The 19434-nt window shown below is 40.8% G+C and overlaps 1 protein-coding gene across 7 annotated transcripts; it reads left to right on the top strand.

The window, feature by feature from the left end:
* Nucleotides 1-84: 84 nt before the first annotated feature.
* On the top strand, nucleotides 85-17990 carry npy2r (neuropeptide Y receptor Y2). 7 transcript variants are annotated; one of them, XM_062981195.1, is made up of 5 exons: nucleotides 85-224; nucleotides 5844-5963; nucleotides 7919-8171; nucleotides 10671-10785; nucleotides 13023-17990. In XM_062981195.1, the coding sequence occupies exon 5, from the start codon at nucleotides 13062-13064 to the stop codon at nucleotides 14211-14213; it is 1152 nt and encodes a 383-aa protein (XP_062837265.1). In that variant the 5' UTR covers nucleotides 85-224; nucleotides 5844-5963; nucleotides 7919-8171; nucleotides 10671-10785; nucleotides 13023-13061; the 3' UTR covers nucleotides 14214-17990. The 7 variants fall into 7 exon arrangements, with proteins under 7 accessions (XP_062837265.1, XP_062837266.1, XP_062837264.1 ...); XM_062981196.1 differs by having other exon boundaries at nucleotides 7878-8171; nucleotides 10671-17990; XM_062981194.1 differs by having other exon boundaries at nucleotides 10671-17990.
* The last annotated feature ends 1444 nt before the right edge of the window (nucleotides 17991-19434 follow it).

Raw genomic sequence — 19434 nt, forward strand, 5'->3', positions numbered from 1 at the left:
TCTCCTCGCTTCATTAGAAAGCCTCCTGCCAGAGAGACAGAGGCACAGAGAGAACGAGCTCTGGAAACAAAGAAGCAGCAGGGATGTTGTCTGGGTGCCCCTCGTCTTCCTCTTCCCAACCCGACAGACAGCAGGGAGCTTAGAAGACCCTTCCTCTCGTTTGCCTCCCTTTCTTGAATTATTTATTGAAGAGAACCGACAGCCCGGGATTTCAGCAGGGACAGGTGAAAAAAACTATCATAGGGCAATTCTATCTCGCATCTTTTGGTTGTTGTTATTGTTGTTGTTTTCCTCTCCTAAAGTACTTAGATATCTCTGGCTGTAATGTGTCAACTGTTGACTTTGGAATGGCATGTTTATTATCAAATTCAATGGCTATAGGTTGCAGGAGGGTTTAGTGTTTACAAGCGCTCCCTCAGGATGTAACTTTCAGCCAAGGTTTTGTAACACACAGCTCTGCCTTCCCTGCATGTTTTTAATGGGATCCTCTTTTCTGTCCCACTTAAGAAGGTTATCCATTAATATTGGGTCAACTGAAAGAAAGCTACAGGGATTTTTGACTTTTCTTTCCAGTGACAGCTCAACAAACAGGAAGGAAAATATGTGGCAGGCATTAAGCATATTTAAACCCAGGATAATCTCTGCTAACACTAACGTCTTCTCTAAATGGGCTTTATGCAATGAATAATAGATTAGATTGGGTTTCTGTGAGTTTTCCAGGCTGTATGACTATGTAGAGTCAAAGGCTTTCATGGTCGGAATCACTGGGCTGCTGTGAATCTTTCGGGCTGTATGGCCATGTTCCAAAAGCCGTTTCTCCTGATGTTTCACCCACATCTATGGCAGACATCCTCAGAGGTTGTGAGGTCTGTTGGAAACTAGGCAAGTGGGGTTGTTGTATGTTTTCCGGGCTGTATGGCCATGTTCTAGAAGTATTCTCTCCTGATGTTTCACCCACATCTATGGCAGGCATCCTCAGAGGTTGTGAGGTCTGTTGGAAACTAGGCAAGTGGGGTTTATATATCTGTGGAAAGTCGAGGTTGGGAGAAAGAACTTTTCTGTGTTTGAGACAGGTGTAAATGTTTCAATTGGCCACCTTGATTAGCATTTAATAGCCTTTCAGCTTTAAGGTCTGGCTGTTTCCTGCCTAGGGGAATCCTTTGTTGGGAGGTGGTAGTTGGCCCTGATTGATTCATGTCTGGAATTCTTCTGTTTTCTGAGTGTAGTTCTATATTTACTGTCTTGATTTTAGAGTTTTTTAAAATACAGTCTCACTTATCCAACACTCACTTATCCAACGTTCTGGATTATCCAACACATTTTTGTAGTCAATGTTTTCAATACATCGTGATATTTTGGTGCTAAATTCATAAATACAGTAATTACTACATAGCATTACTGCATATTGAACTACTTTTTCTGTCAAAATTGTTGTATAACATGATGTTTTGATGCTTAATTTGTAAAATCATAATCTAATTTGATGTTTAATAGGCTTTTCCTTAATCCCTCCTTATTATCCAACATATTCGCTTATCCAACGTTCTGCCAGCCCGTTTATGTTGGATAAGTGAGACTCTACTGTACTGGTAGCCAGACAAATGATTCCCCCATGCAGGAAGCAGCCAGACCTTGAAGCTGAAAGGCTATTCAATGCTAATCTTGATGGCCAAGTGAAATATTCACATCTGCCTCAAACAGACAAGAGTTTTCTCCCACCCTAAACATTCCACAGATATATAAACCCCACTTGCATAGTTTCCAACCTGCCTCACAACCTCTGAAGATGCCTGCCATAGATGCAGGTGAAACGAAAGGAATACTTCTGGAACATGGCCATACAGCCCGGAAAACTCACAGCAACCTAATGATTCTGGCCAGGAAAGCCTTTGACAACACATGTTATCAGTTTTATTGAGTCAGCTGCTCTGGAAGAAAGCTACAGCGATTTTAACTTTCCTTTCCAGTGACAGCTCAACACATAGAAATATGTTGCATGCATTAAGCATATTTAAACCCAGGATAATCTCTTTTAACCCTAATGTCTTTTAAAAAATGGGTTGTGTACTATGAATAATGGATCAGAATGTTGTGAGTGTCAAAACTGAAGTCTTTTTTTGTTATCCCTTCTCTTTCTTGACAGTTTTGTCTGCTTCCCAAACATTGGCATAGAGAAATGACTAGTTGAAAAGTATTGGGGATATTTTAAATTGCTGGAATGAGACATTAAAATATATTTGAATAGATAAGAATGGTGAGGTGTGAAGGAGACACAATTTTCTCCAGAAACAGGATGATTGAAAACGTGGGATGTTTCGGAAGAAAGAGAAAAGTATATATAATAGATCGTGGACACAATGCACTGTGGTTCTGAGCAAAAGCTCCACCCAGAATAAGATTTCTTAGCAAAAAAAATAGGATGGGTTGCTGTGAGTTTTCTGGGCTGTATGGCCATGTTCCAGAAGCATTCTCTCCTGATGTTTCGCCCACCTCTATGGCTGGCATTCTCAGAGGTTGTGAGGTCTGTTGGAAACTAGGCAAGTCCAGGGTGAGAGAAAGAACTCTTGTCTGTTTGAGGCAGGTGTGAATGATGCAATTGGCCACCTTGATTAACTTTGAATGGCCTCACAGCTTCAAAGTCTGGCTGCTTCCTGTCTGGGGGAATCCTTTGTTGGGATGTGTTAGGTGGCCCTGATTGTTTCATGTCTGGAATTCCCCTGTTTTCTGAGTGTTGTTCTGAGGATGCCCCAAAAATCCCAATCTGTGCTCATTTCAGCAAATGCCATTTGTCTTCTGCTTGTGCTTCTCAGATTCCAAAGTACGTGTATTTCTCTTCCTAATTTATACTGCCAAGATTTCTCAGAGGAAGCTAACTCGACAGAACACTTTAACAAGGATATAAAAATTTCATGGCAACAGAGAGGACCTTACTCAGTCGCTTTTTATTGATGGGTTTGGAAAGCTTGAAGAAGCAATGGAGAAAAACTAAAATAAAAACAAATAATGAATAAAGGAAGACTTTAAGTTTGATGTCATCCCATTGCTTTATTTTAAAGGTCACAGTTGACATTTCTATCTCTCTAATTGGAAATGAATGTAGGGCTCTTTGACCTCCATCCATGAAGGGAAAGCAAAGTCTCTAGTTACTCAGTTGGACAGTCGCATTTTGTAAAGGCCAGTCCAAATATCAACAGTATGGTGGTAAACTTTCAAGGAGAGTACACAAAATAATGCATCAACAAATGTTAATAAAACAGTTCTAGTAGTTCTTTACAAGTCTCAATTTTTCATTGAGTTTTAACCCACGCTACTCTAGAACCCTTGCAGCACAGTGGAACATATGATATTGTACCTAGAAAAAATAATGTGTTCCTTAAAGCTACATCCAGTTAACTTTTTGAGACTAGACTATGATATGTCCATTCTTCCTCACAATAGATCAGGGGTTCTCAAACTTTTTCAGCCGTGTAGCCCTTGTTGAAGCAAAAGTTTCTTTTTTATGTATAAAATAGTCTTTATTTTAAATTTTAGTATATACATGTATAAAAAAAAGAAGGAAGAAGGGGTTGGGGGGGCAGGTAAGAGGGTAGAAGGGGGGAGGGTTAGGGTAGGTAAGCAAGGTGAAGAAGGGGAAGGGGAAGAAAAGTATTATTTTGGGTCAACTTCAGTGGATATTATTTTGTCACATAATATCTTTTTAGTTATCTTCATTTGTTTCTTTTCCGGGTCCTGTCCGATTTCTTCTTCTTGATTTGGTGAATGGGCGGTTCGTTCCTGTCAGATCTTGGATGTTTCTTCTTCCCTTTGAAGCAAAAGTTTCTTGTTGAGTCCCAAGAAATGTTTATATATTATATATAATGTCTATATAATGTATGTGTGTGTATATGTATGTGTGTGTGTGTGTGTATGTATATGTTTACATACAGTATAATACATAATGTATATATGGAGCCCCCGGTGGTACAGCAGATTAAACTGCTCAGCTGCTGAACTTGCTGACTAAAAGGTCAGCAGTTCAAATCCGGGGAGCGGAGTGAGCTCCTGCTGTTAGCCCCAGCTTCTGCCAACCTAGCAGTTCGAAAACATGCAAATGTGAGTAGATCAATAGCTACCATTCCGGCAGAAAGGTAACGGCGCTCCATGTAGTCATGCCGGCCATATGACCTTGGCGGTGTCTACAGACAAATCCAGCTTTTCAGTTTAGAAATGGAGATGAGCACTAACCCCCAGGGTTGGACACAACTAGACTTTACTTTTACCTATAATGTATATATACCAGACATGGACAAACCTTTTTACTAACATAAACTTAACAGTATTTCAGTGGAAGACCCCAGGGGCCATCCAGTCCAACCATCTTCTGCCAAGCACAATCAAAGCAGCCTGAGTGGTAGGAGGGAAATAGGGTTTTGGAAACAACAAAGGTGCGGGGGGGGGGGGGGGAGGATCTGAGTAATGAGAAAGGTGAGGAAAAAAAGGCTTTTTGGTGAGAGGGGAAAAGAAAGAGCAGGAAAGAGAAGGACCAGCTTGGAGGGGAAGGAGGAGGAAACTGAGTATGGTTTGTGGAGCCCCAAGAGCTCCGTGGAGTACAATTTGAGAACCGCTGTGCTAGATGGTATTGAAACAGTATATGGTCATCTAATCTATATATTTAACCTATATTTCAATATGTATTTGTGTGCATTGCTGGTAAATCCAGGGTGATATAGTTGCTGGAGTGTTAGATTTAGACAGCGAGGGACCTAAAGTCTGAATCTCTGCTCCATCATGGAAACCATAGGAGCCCATGGTGGTGCAGTGGATTAAACCCTTGTGCTGACAGGACTGATGACTTGAAAGTTGTGTTGCTGACCTGAAAGTTGCCAGTTTGAATCCAACCTGGGGAGAGAGTGGATGAGCTCCCTCTATCAGCTCCAGCTCCATGTGGGGACATGAGAGACAAGAATGATAAAAATGTCAAAACATTTGGGCGTCCCTTGGACAATGTCCTTGCAGACCAGAAGAGACTTGCAGTTCCTCAAGTCTCTCCTGACACATACACATAAAAAAAATGAAAACCTATTGGGTTATCTTGGGCAGGTTTTGCTTTCTCAGGCTGAGAGGAGAGCAATGACAAATCTCCCCACAATTAATCATGCCAAGAAGACCTAAGGAAAGGGTTGTCGTAATTCGGAATCAAATCATAGCAACAGCAGAAACAGAAGAATTGCCAATGTAACTTTCAATTCTATGTTTTTTTATTGTCAATATGTGCAAAAGATTGAAGCTGATATCTTGGGAAAGGTTTCATGTAAGTACATGGAAAAAATATTTTTATTAGTTTTGCATTTTTTAAATTTTCAATCTTCTAGAGTGATGTTTTGCCTCGCTTATCCTTACAACAATCGAACAGAAATCTGGACATCTTTTAAACAAGTCCAACAGTCTAACCATTATTGGTTCCTATTTTAATAATGCCCTTCTGACTGGGGCTAAGTCCTGAATAAAAATGGTTAAGAACAATTTTAGTATCCTTTTAGTGTTTATTGTGCTTCTATTCCTGAGCTTTAAGGATGATGAATATAATAGCAAGCGGAAAGCATCTATTGTGAGAAGTGTTAAGATAGTTAGTATTCTGGCACCCAGATCAGCATCCTCCTGCTACAAAGTTATGAAGGACATTGGTATTCCATTATATTTATTGGTCCTATAAGTCACTTTTGAAACTTTGTATTTGGGTGCACACGAGAATAACCATTATCTAAATACCAGGGTGTCGGTCTCTATCTGAGTTGTGTAAAAAGATGGATTTGCATTTGCATTTCAACTGTCATTTGCTTTCCTCTCCTTCCAATTCTCAATAGATGTGAATGACTTCAAGTGCACTGTTAGCTTTGGCACCTATAACATCCTTGCCACAGATCTCCAAATGTTTCCGCATGTGTCAAGATGTAATATTTCCAGCTTGAAAAGTCTCAAGAAAGGTATAGTAAATCTGCAGTGATGGGGTGTGATATTCCTAAGAGAACTTCTTTTTAATTATTTATTGGTATATTCATTATGTTTGGATCCTGTTTTATAATCAAGAAGATTTAAAGCAGCGTACATGGTTCTCCTCCTTCCCATGATAGCCTTACAAGATAAGTTAGGCTAAGTGAAAATGGGACTGACAGTAGTCAGGTCAGTGAATATTATGGTTCAGTGGAGACTTGAACATAGATTTCACAGGTCTATATTAAAATGTCATTTGAATCACTTGTGAAAACTTTTTGGAAGTATCTGTGTCCTGTTTGCTTCAACTTGAGATAAAGTAGGTAGCTTAAATCAAACACAGATGGTTTATTTTGGGAGGCAATGGGGAACATCCATACTAGTGGCATGCCAAATCTACTCTGGATTTTATTTACAGCTAATGAAGCTCAGTGTGCTAGGGTAAACTACAACTTCCACTATGGTGAGTCATTCCCCTCAAACCCCTCCAGTAGATTGAGTCAGTCATGTGAGTTCTGTGTGCCAAGTTTGGTACAGGTCCATTATTAGTGGATGTCACAGTTTCTCTGGTTGTGGGTGAACTACAACTCCCAAAAAGAAAGGTCAGTTCCCTCGAAACCCCTCCAGTAATCACGTTTCAGCATATCAGATTTGTGTGCCAAGTTGGATCCAGATTCATCGGTGTTTGTGTTCACAGTGCTCTCTGGATGTAGGTGAACTACAACTCTCCCAAATCAAGGTGAATCTCCACCAAAGACTTCCAGTATTTTTTGCTGGTCATGGGGACTCTGTGTGCCAAGTTTGGTCCAGGTCCATCGTTGGTTGAGTTCAGAGTGCTCTTAGATTGCAGGTGAACTATACATCCCAGTACCTACAACTCCTATAAATCATGGTGAATTCTCCTGAAACCTTTCCAGTATGTTCTGTTGCTGATCAATTCCTCTGCTTGCTGTGTGCCATAGAAAAGAATAGGAAAGGGTTAAAGAAGAGGCAGTGGGCGGGGTCATGCAAATTCCACACCAGTGGAGGGAGCAAGAAACCTTGGGATGCCCTTGGTGGAGGGAAAACATAAAATGTAAGATGAAATTGTCCCCGTAGGAAAGACTTCATTTGGGTAGTGGGCAATATGATGTTTGTGGAGGACATTGACAGGGCTCTTAGACAAATTCATGGTGCTCACTATAACCTGCAATGTCATTGAAGGGAGGGCCATTGGTGTCTCCTGCATAGTGGGAGCTATAGCTGTTTGTGGAGGCAGGAACTTGTCTGTGTAAGTGGACACCCCAGCCACACACATACATACATATTTTCACTTTTATTGTGTGTATAGATTTTGGAGGAGCTACCCCTGCCAAATTTTGCCCTTCAAAAGGGTTCACAATCTTGGCTAGCTGCTTCCAAACCAAGACTGAAATCTGGAGCAGATTCATGCCCTCCCACTTCTGAGCCAGTTGGAAGACAAAGCAAGAAGTGCCAACAGTTCACCCCATTTCATTTCACATCTTATTACTCTTCTTAAGTTGCCCTGGTAACTTCAGTTGTTGTGGGAGGTGCCAATCTATTGCCAGGGTTGAAATAAGAACCAGCTGCCATTCTTATTAACACTATGGGTGTCTTTTGCCTTAGGCAGCTGAATGCAAACAGCTACTGGGATGCTTTGCAGTTCCGTTTATTTTGGTGGGTAAAATATCTATGCTTCCCACATATGGTATCCATAAAGAACAGAAGATGTAAATTATGGGAATGCACTGTACCAAGGCCATTGCCTTAGCGAGAAGTGCTATAGAATTTCAATAAGGCTAGGATGGCTCATTAGGTTATCATTGACTTGGACTAGAACTTGCCTTCCTGCATGCAAAATTGCCTCTGAAGAAACAACGCTCAGGGGATGTTTGTTTGCCACAAAGGGTGGATTCTGGTAACATAGTCCTGCCCAGTGTATCAACAGGATCTACATCAACTGGATGATCTAGACATCTTCAGTGACAGGCCCTGAGATGAAGATGAAAGTTGCAGCTTTTATGTTGGGGGTAGCCAGCATATGGTGCACTAGATGTTCTGAACTCACAATCCCTAATTCTTGCTTCTTGTACTGACTGCATTTATTGGAATTGGAGTCCCAAATCTCTGGAGGGTGCCAGGTTGTCAGCCACTATAAGCATCCCATGTTGGCTTGTTAGCTCAACCAAGTTTCATACCAGGTAAGAGTTATTTTTATTATCACCAAGTAGGAGTTATTTTTATTTATGTATCAGAAGTGAAACCGAGGGTACAGTTGTAATGTATTTAAAAACACCTGGCATTATCCTAAATGTCCTTTGACCAGTAGCTGGCCACCTGGAGTGCCTCTGGTGTTGCTATAAGAAGGTCCTCCATTGTGTATGTGGCATAAGAGTAATAGCCATACTCTGCTGTTTAGTTTCATGCCACCTATAGATATCCTTTCCTCTATGTACTACTGGCAATGGGTTTGTTGAGTATTGTTTTTATTGAGCTTCATGCTGCTATTTTATATTCTGATGTTTTATTTAACTGTGTTTTATCTGGATTGTTATATTTTATTATGTTCTTACTTGCTTTGATGGATTGCTTGTATTTGTATTCGCGTTTTGTGGGCATTTTGCCCCATATGTAAGCCTTCCCGAGTCCCTTCAGGGAGATGGTGGTGTGGTATAAGAAATAATAATAATAATAATAATAATAATAATAATAATAATAACAACAACAACAACAACAACAACAACAACTAGATAATAATAAACTTTATTTATATTCCACCCTATCTCCCCGGAGGGACTTTGGAGGGATTCCAAACATAAAAGGGAAACATTCAATGCCCAAATCCTCCAACCTCAATCCCCCAGAATCCCCCAACCAAGCTATACATGCTTAACAGCATTGTTATGATTCAAGGCTTTTTTGTTTTGTTTTGTTTTCTTTTTTTTTGAGAAACCCAACACAATAGGACCCTGCTCCTCAAAATGGTGGTTCCCAGATCTGTTCCAATTTCTTGCCCATTGGCTACTGGTGCCTGTCATATTGAACAAAAATTGTTGCTGGTTCTCCACCTAAGCTATTCTTAGAAGCACTGCTATAACATTTTACCAGAAGCCACTGGGAAGCGACAGGTTAATAGTGACACCAGATGATGGTGCTTTTTAAAAAAGAGTGAGTGAAAGCATGATGGGAGTTCCAGATAAAATGATTCATGCAGAAATTGAAAAGTTGAAGGAGTTCTGACATATTAGAAATAGTTGCCCAGTTTCCCCTGATGTAATGTGGAAATGTTCAAATCTGGGAAGTGGGGTGAGCTCCTGTTGTTAACCCCAGCTTCTGCCAACCTAGCAGTTCAAAAACATGCAAATGTAAGTAGATCAATAGGTACCACTCTGGTGGGAAGGTAACGGCGCTCCATGCAGTCATGCTGGCCACATTACCTTGGAGGTATCTATGGACAATGCTGGGTCTTCTCCTTAGAAATGAAGATGAGCACCAACCCCCAAGTCGGGCACGACTAGACTTAATGTCAGTTCACTACTTTGGACAGCTCCTTTATATTTCATAGAGAAATACGGAGGACATCCACTTCTCTGTTTACATTGGCCCACCAGTCCCTAATGCTAGGCTGGAGTTGCTGGGCATTGCAGTTTAACAACATTTGGAAAACCACAGGTTGTTCATCTTTTGAATTATGTGAACAAAACAGCAGACAATGTGATTAAAGGTGTGTAGAACTAAGAACTGGGACTTCCTTTTCTTTGGCCATTACCTGAAGGGTTCTGTTGGATACAAATATAATAAGATAGCACCTCTTCTCCTTTCTCTGTCGTGTTCTTCAAATACCAACTCAAGTGTATTCTAACACTGAAGTTAACTCAGGCTATTTTAAAATATATTTGAAATTTAATTTCAAGGGTAATGTGTTATGAAATCACTGATTCTCTTTTTAAATACTGGTTATTTGAGGGTACAGTTTCTGCTGTTTGAAGCAAGCTGCTCTGTTACACTAGCAATTTGAAGGAGGAAAATAAAGCCCTTTTGTATATTATATCTGTCTGAATAGTCAGAAATATCACTCTTAAACATTCGTATAGTCAGTCAAAAGGGCCTTGACTGTGGGGGCTGAAGCAGGACTATTTTCTTGGTTTTCCCCTACTTGAGACATTGCTTTTAAAATCCTCTCTGACCGGGGATATCATTTTTGAATATTCAGTGACAAGACAGTATGTTGCTGGTCACAAAGGCCAACTTCATTCCCAGGGGCTGAGAGATGTTTCAGATGCAATATTTCCCTTTATGCATGAAGAGTCCTTCAACCAAGGAAAGTAATTTCTGTGTCATGCGACGAAGCCATATGTAGCTCTTTTGCTGTGTTTACACAGTTTGGCAACTGTTCCACAGTGCATGGACATGCAGCAAAATATAGATAAGTGGATGATGCTTTCATAGTTGCACAAATACATTTGAAGATAATGTACTGTTGTTTTATAAGAAAAGCAAGATGCAGTTTCCATTAGTGATAAGATCTGGAGACTGTCGAGATAAACTCCGCCATCGGAGAGAGACAGGAGGAGATGGAGGAATTGGGGACAGGGAATCTTCCAGGAGCAAGATTGCTTAAGCTTGAGATGCCAGTGTGAAAAGCAGAGTATTTTGGGAATATTTCTTCAAATTATGTTGGCAGTCTTGTGATTTTCCAGGTGGTATTGGACTAAAATTCCCAGAGTCATCAAAGCAGATGATGCAGAGAGCATCAACAGTCCAACAGTACCTTGGCGACAGCATGATTTTTCCTCCTACTGTTGGACAAGAATGGTAAAAGCATGGGCTGTCTATTTATTTTTTGACTTTCTTCAAACCCTGTAAAAAGAAAAAGCTACCTGGTACCAAACCATAAGCTACACAACCATTTGGAGGCATGGCTTGCCATTGTAATTTATTCTCCTATGCCTGTTTTCAGGTTATAAAAGTCATTTTTGGAATGCAGACAGGACCCTCAGAGAATGGCTTTGCTGCATTAGAGTATAGCAAATGACAATGAAATACTGGAAAGACAACTGTGCAAACCACCTGATGCAACTGTGACACTTATTTGCCCATACACTTTATACATTGTATTAATAAGTTGTATAAGTTGAACTGTAACATAAAACATTGGAGGTCGATGTCAGGATGCTTATGATTTGATAAACACTTTGAAGTAAATGTCGTATTTAATTGAACCTAATGCTCACCTTTTCTTGGCTAAATCACCTTAAAATTAGGGTATGCATTAGAGCAATATAATATGGTAATCTTAGTGCTGAGCCAAAGTAAAAGGGGAAGCTGCTTCAGGAACACCTGGAGCTCCTCCTTGAGGGATGTCACCTCTAATTTAATTTCCATGGCTCACTGCTATGCACTGCTGGGATTTGTAGTTTGGTGAGGCACCAGCATTCTTTGGCAGCCCCAATGATCCCAAACTACAGCTCCCATGGCCCCATAATATTGAGGCAGTTAAAGTGGATTCATTCTACACTATAGCATAGATACACCCCAAGGTTTTCATTTCCATTGCTGAAAGCTTTGGTGTTCTAACACTCTTGTTTTTAAAGAAGGAATTGTAAGCATGCAGCCAAATTACAAAGAGTGCACGTTTTGCCACTGCACTGCACATTACATTTGCCAGCAATTTTTTTCAGGATTTTAAAAATTGAGGTATGCATTAGATTCCACAGTGCATTAGACTCAAATAAATATGAGTATATGCATATTATGTGACCACATTATTTTTTTATGAGGCATCATTGAACATTAGAAGTCGGCAGACTTCAGGTTTGTGAAATATAATTTTGATATATTCTGAAAGAGAGGCAGTATAGTATAGCAGTTTGAACATTTGACTACAATTCTGAGAAAAGAGTTTGAATATTTAGTCAGCAAGTAAAACCCACGGGGTGACCCTGGTCAAATCGCACTATCCTGGTCTCAGAGGAAGGCATCAACAATCCCCTTTGACCAAATCTTGCAGAGAAAACTTGATAATAGGGTCACCTTAGGGTTACTGTAGGTTGGAAATGACTTGCAGACACACAACCAAAATAATAGCTTCAGGGCCAGGTCCAAAATAAGGATGCTGGGAGGCAAAGGAGGGCCTCATCATTTTAGACAATAGAACCATTATCTGAGATACAGAAATATATACTGGCTGGTGAGCCCTTTCCCTACTATTTTTTTTGTGTCTTGGTATTTCTGTATGGGCGGGTGAGTGCAAGGGCTTTAGATTCAGCAGAATGAAATATTATTGGAATGTCTTGTTTCAAGCCTCACTGCTTTTAAAGTGACACAGCAGTAGAACTTTTTGCCTGGGACCGGAAGGTTCACAGTATCTTGGTGCCCTCCTTAGAAGCTTAAGACTGAATCATTAAATGACAATATGTGTAAACATTTTAGACATATGTAATCTGTACACACTTTGGAGCCCCGGAGGCACAACTGGTTAAACTGCTGAATTGCTGACCAAAAGATTGGCAGATCGAATTCAAGGAGCAGGGTGAGCTCCCGATGTTGGCTCCAGCTTCTGCCAACTTAACAGTTAAAAAATGTGAGTAGATCAATAGGTATAGGTACCACTTCGGCGGGAATGTAATGGTGCTCCATTCAGTCATGCCAGCCACACGACCTTGGAGGTGTCGATGGACAACCCTGACTCTTCGGCTTACAAATGGAGATAAGCACCAACCCCCAGAGTCGGACATGACTAGACTTAATGTCAGGGGAAAACCTTTACCTTTACCTAATCTGTACACATGAAGTAAGGAAGCATGGATGAGCTTTTAAGACTTACCCCTCATCTATCCTTGCTGCATTAATCCTTATGTGTCGAATCCCACTGTCTGCAAAGAGAAACACTCCTCTGCAATGAATTTCTATCTAGCCCCACACCACCAACACACACACTATATAATTCAAACTGGTTCTCTTAATTTTTCTCATTTTGAATATTTTTTTTCTGTCTATAGTTTTGCATGTTCATCTTGTTAACATATCAATTTTCTTGCTTTTCCCCATAGGTGAGACCTTAATCCATGTTTTGAATTGAAAGAAGAAAAATGGGGTTAACAGGAGGATCAAAAACAATAGGGAACTGGACCAGCCTAGCTAAAATGGACCTGTATTCGAGACTGAATTTGCCAGGCTTTGACGGTGATCTGCTAACTGATCCAAAACAAGATCTGAAAGACAGCACCAATTTGGTTGAGGTACAGATCATTCTTATCTGTGCCTACTGTGTTATTATCCTGCTAGGGTTAGTGGGCAACTCTTTGGTGATTCATGTGGTGATCAAATTCAAGAGCATGCGCACTGTGACTAACTTTTTCATTGCCAATTTGGCAGTGGCCGATCTGTTGGTGAACACTCTTTGCCTCCCTTTCACATTAGTTTACACATTACTGGGAGAATGGAAGCTTGGCCCAGTACTGTGCTACCTAGTGCCTTATGCCCAAGGCCTTGCAGTGCAGGTATCTATAGTTACGTTGACTGTCATCGCCTTGGACCGGCACCGCTGCATTGTGTATCACTTGGAGAGCAAAATCTCCAAAAGAATCAGCTTCCTAATCATTGGTGTGGCCTGGGTTGGCAGTGCTCTCTTAGCTAGCCCCCTGGCCATCTTTCGGGAGTATTTCTCCATTGAGCTGAATCATGATTTCAAGATGGTGGTTTGTGCTGAAGCCTGGCCAAAAGAAGCCGTGGTCAGTTATGGCACCATCTATAGCATCTCAATGCTTCTGATCCAGTACGTCTTGCCTCTGGTGATCATCTCATATGCCTACATCCGCATTTGGTGTAAACTAAAGAATCATGTCAGTCCGGGGGCAGGGAATGATCACTACCACCAAAGGCGTCGGAAAACTACCAAGATGCTGGTCTGTGTCGTGGTGGTGTTTGCAGTCTGCTGGCTGCCTTTTCACATCTTTCAGCTTGTCAGCGATATTGACAGCAAAGTGTTGGATCTGCAGGAGTACAAACTGATCTACACGCTCTTTCATGTCATCGCAATGTGCTCCACCTTTGCCAATCCCCTCCTCTATGGCTGGATGAATAACAACTACAGAACAGCTTTCTTGACAGCTTTCCGTTGCGAACAGCGGCTGGATTCCATCCACCCCGAGGCGTCACCTGCACTCAAAGCCAAGAAGAACCTGGAAGCAAAAGAGAATCTCTGCAACGGATCACCGTTTTCACAGCCTACAAGTGTTTGAGAGCCAGATTGAATGGGCTGGTGGAGATGCACGAATGCACCTTTTCATTCTTTTCTGTAGATAAGCTATATGTGCTGAAAAACATGAATGCATCTTTAACTTTTGGTGAATACCAGATACTGTGAGGGCAGGGGAATATATACTGGAACTACAGGGAGAGGGTATTGTAACTCTTCTCTTGTGCCGTTTTCCTGATGGTGTTTATTCCAGCTGGAAAAAAACCCATATATACGCCCTTGCCAGTTTGGGGACATATAGCAAGGTTAGGAAATAAGTGCACAAGGAGAGGATTAAGCACTTACTTCCATGTAGTCCTGATTCATATTTCGCTTTCACCTAGCTTGGATTTGCACAAAACGGGGAATTGACACATCTCCGTTGCATGTTTTTTTTGTGGCTTCTGAAAGAAATGAATATGGACAAAGGAAACAGTTTGGTGCAGGTTCTCTATTGACACATAAGAACTTTTATGAACTGGAGAAAATTTTGAGAAGGCTGAAGAATTTTTCTCTGCATTTTGAAAAGACAGCCATTTCTATTCAAGGAGAAGGTCAATTCCAAAGAAATAGGACAGAGCGGTCTGATTTCTCGTTGCCTAAAAAGAAATCAGAAGCACATATGGTAGGGACACAGCTGAGATGGTTTTAACAGTGTTTCTATAAATAAAACAGTAGTGAAGGGAAAAGGCATTGGTAGTTGGAGGATGACAAACAGATGAATGCTGGGAACACATAGTGTAGCCCTTTTGGCTAAAAGATCAAAGTACCCTCTTGTGGTAAAGATGGAAATTGCTTTTGAAACTTAAGCTTGCTTATTCTATTTCTGAGAAAAGAGGACCCCAGAAATCAAGGTGCACAAGGGTTTGTGTTGTGTGCTTTTAGAAAGGCGTTGCTGTTTTCCTGTTGAAGTGGGACCCAAGGTTAACAAAATGCAAACATCTACTTACAAGCCCTTTGCAACAGAAATCTAGAGGACAAACTACTAATTACAAACATAGGCTTTAGTTTGCATTATACATACTTGACATTTGTAGTTATGATGAATCCAGAGTGTTTATTATTTCACAATCTGTTACAGGCAATTTAATAAGGAAGTACCCAACATCCTATGGTTGTTTTCAGGCTTCTTGTAGAAGGAAAAGTAGAAGGAAAGGTCTGCATACAAGATCCAGAGCTTGAAAAATTATTTCTGAGATAAAACCATCTATCCCCAAGCAGTAATGGCAAGATGCTCTGGTAGCCATTGCACCATCCTAACACTGTTCATGGAGTCCCTGATGACACAGCGGGATAAACTGTTGAGCTGCTGAACTTGCTGACCGAAAGGTCGGTGGTTCAGATCTGGGGATCAGAGTGAGCTCCCACTGTCAGCTCCAGCTTCTGCCAACCTAGCAGTTCAAAAACATGTAAATGTGAGTAGCTCAATAGGTACTTCTCCGGCAGGAAAGTAACGGCTCTCCATGCAGTCATGCCGACCACATGACCTAGGAGGTGACTATAGATAACGTCAGCTCTTCAGCTTAGAAATGGAGATGAGCACCAACTCCCAGAGTCGGACGACTAGTCTTAATGTCTAGTCAACTGTTCAGTTATGGATGGTATCAATATCTTGTTACATTTCCTAGTCTTAAAAGTAACATTCAACCATTGATGTTCCTGATCTAAAAAAAAGTGTCAACCCACTTGGCCATTGTCCTGCAAATAGTCCTTCTGTCTCCCTTTACAATGATTTTGTGCTATTTTCTATAGGCACCAGGATTATGTAGATGAGTGGTCAGTTAGTTCTTTAGATAAGAACGTTCCAAAATATGTAAACTTCTTCATAATTCTGACTTTATTTATTTATTATTTATTTATTTTGTGTCAACAGTGACTTGAGAAACTGCAAGTCACTTCTAGTGGGAGAGAATTGGCCGTCTGCAAGGTCATTGCCCAGGGGACGCCTGGATGTTGGATGCTTTGCCATCCTTGTGGGAGGCTTCTCTCATTTCCCTGCATGGGAGCTGGAGCTGACAGAAAGAGCTCATCTGCTCTCCCCAAATTCAAACAGCCAACCTGTTGGTCAGCAATCCTGCCGGCACAAGTGTTTAACCCATTGTGCCATCGGGGGCTCCATAATTCTGACTGAAAATATTTGAGATTTTAAAAACTGGCTTGCTGGAGAAAATGAAATTCACAGATTTGCCCATCCAGACAAACAACACTTTGGATGTTTAGCTCTTAAAATGTCAAGCTTTGCTTCTCTCTGTAGTCAGTGGTTGGTTTAGGCTACCTCTTTTCCCCCTTGACAGGCTCTTCATCTTTAACACAATATAGATGGTAAATACAACTTGATCTGTTCCATACTATAGAATACCTATGACAATTGACTATGGCCAGTGCAGATGGCTGCAAATTTCATTCTGTTAATTTTGATCTGATCCAAAATTTGCTATTTTCTTTATACATTCAAGAGGTAGACCTTGAAACTCCAAACACTGGCAAAAGCAAAGCTAACATTTCTCTATCCCTGGGAGAACAAAGACATGCCTATATACACCAGGAGTGCGGAAAGTATACTGCAAAGATAGGATACCTTTGTGTCCTCAATATATCAATTTTAAAGTTTGATTTTAAAAGCCCCTTTGTATCTTCCAGGACCTGAGGAAGGAAATTTATCCATGTGTCCCCAACTTGTTTTAATTTGAGTTTGAGCTTTATCACAATTTTCCTCCCAATTAGTATCTGGTGGCTTTCATGTTGGCCATGGTGAAGCCACACTAGATTTGAAAAGAGCTGTCCAAGGTGCTAAACCCATTTTCTAAACAGGACTAGAAAGTCCTAAAGGTCTTTCAAAGCAAACACTTTTACAATTTGACTTTCTGGGAGCATATATATTCCCTTGGGTTCCAGGGGAAGACACATGCAACCTCAAGACCTCTGGAAGTTTCCCACCTGAGCTGCACATGTTTACTCAGAATACTCTGCCTACAGTGGGGCTTATTCCCCAGTTAGTGGATGTAGGAGTAATGCCTAATCTATATGTTCACATTCCCCAAGCCTAGGTACTTCATAGCCACAGTTTGTCCTCCCTGATTTCAGAAAAACTGCATACAATTTATTGAGAGATGTACAAAGGGAATTTCATGATTGAAAAAAGAAGTGGTTGGAGTTTAAGCTTGTTTGTATGGATATATTAGTTGCAGAAAAGTGAGGAACAAAATAAAAATGAAAAAGCAACATAAATATGCCACTGTACACACTGTTTTACCCTCCAGTCAATATTGGCATGGGTGTATAGTGAGGAAATGCCAAGTGTTTGAACTTTTAGATTGTTTTTATAGCCTGATCCATTCTTAAACGTTTGGAGGTAAGCCACTTGATTCCCGGCGGTGTTAAATTGACTCAGATCTGAATGTTTATCTCACATGGGTTGCAGAATGAGCTACTGGCATAACTAACTCACCAGGTTTGAAACTGTTCCTAGTTTATTGCAGTATACTAAAAGGAGACAGTATGTGATTTTGCAGAAAAGCTGCTGAAGGCTGATCATCTAGTTCTGTGGCTATGTGTTTTTGCCGTCTATGCTCCTGTGTTGCACATCTTGCCTTCGATCTTCACCCACCATCACACTCTCTGTGACTAAAAAACATCCAAATGGAATGTAAACAGACAACACTGTGCTGCTTTGTCATTGTACACTAACAAATGATGTTTGCATGCATGTTGTCTCCCTTATGCTCAGGTATAAGAACTGATTCTCTTGTAAATCCACAGCTATAAATGATAATGCACAGTTCTCTGGTGTCTTTTGCTTGCTTTTTTTTATTTCCTTTCAGGGAGGGGATAGTGACTCATGAGATCCATCAAAACCAAGGGGTATTCTCATACTTCTCTTCATTTTGCAGTCACAGATACAGTCAAATTATCTCTCTTTTAACCTGGGGGCACAGTGGGTTAAACCACTGAGCTGTTGAACTTGCTGACTGAAAGGTTGGCAGTTCGAATCCGGAGAGCAGGGTGAGCTCCTGCTGTTAGTCCCAGCTTCTGCCAGCCTAGCAGCTCAAAGCATGCTAATTTAAGTAGATCAATAGATACCGCTCTGACAGGAAGATAACGGCGCTCTATGCAGTCATGCTGGCAACATGACTTTGGAGGTGTCTACAGACAAAGCTAGTTCTTTGCCTTAGAAATGGAGATTAGCACCAACCCTAGAGTCGGACTCGGCTAGATTTAATGTCGGGGAAAACCTTTCCTTTACTAAAATATGGGTTTATCTCATAAATTGAAATGTTCTTTATGGCTCCCTGAACAATTATGGAACTGTGACATGTCAATGTCTAAAACAGCCACTAGGTGACATTCAAAATTTTTTTTACTATTGCCATTTTTTGCCACCCCAACATTAAGCTATGGGGAACATTTGGCATTGAGATCTACAATTTAAGAAGCAATGGTTTAAACTATAACTTTTTGGGAACCTACAATTGTGAAATTTTCTCTTATTCTCCCACAATGAAACAGGAGCTGAGAGGAAAGCCAGAAATGGGGTAGAGCAGGCACAGTTTTTTTGGTAGTCTACTATGGCATGTGGACATGACCATTTTCTATGATTAATGCTTCTGAATGACTTTCTGGAGCACTGTTAGCATTGCTACACATGATTTCAGATGTAGTTAATAATGCAGTGACACAATGGGTTAAACCCTTGTGCTGGCTGAACTGCTGACCTGAAGGTTGGCAGTTTGAATCCACTAGACAGAGTGAGCCCCTGTCTGTCAGTCCTAGTTTCCCATGTGGGAACATGAGAGAACCCTCCCAGCAGGATAGCAAAATATCTGGGCACCCTCTGGGCAACGTCTTTGTAGACAGTCGATTCTCTCACAACAGAAGTGACTTGCAGTATATTCGCAATTCACTTCTGACATGAAAAAAAAGGAAGACAAAAGGATTAGATTTTCTTTGCCATCGAAAAAGACTTAGCTGCTGGACTGAGAGCCAGGGTGGTAGTTTTCTCAATCATCTACCAACAAACAAATGCATTAGTGGCATATGATGAAATGTGTTACAGTAATTGCAGCGAAACAACAGGGAGTGATTGAAAGGGAACCACAGCAACTAGCACAACAAATTACTCTTTTCAAGTAATGTTTCAAGCTCTGGTTATTATTGCCTAAAGCCTTCAACTAATTAATTAAACACTTATTTAGCATGAGCAATGAGCTTTGCACAGAACTTATGAA

The sequence above is a fragment of the Anolis carolinensis genome, chromosome 5 (genome assembly GCF_035594765.1).
Source record: "Anolis carolinensis isolate JA03-04 chromosome 5, rAnoCar3.1.pri, whole genome shotgun sequence".
NCBI lineage: Eukaryota > Metazoa > Chordata > Lepidosauria > Squamata > Dactyloidae > Anolis > Anolis carolinensis.

Bases quoted from the DNA above. Each gene is read 5' to 3' on its own strand.
- npy2r (XM_062981196.1), top strand. From the start codon at position 13,062: ATGGGGTTAACAGGAGGATCAAAAACAATAGGGAACTGGACCAGCCTA.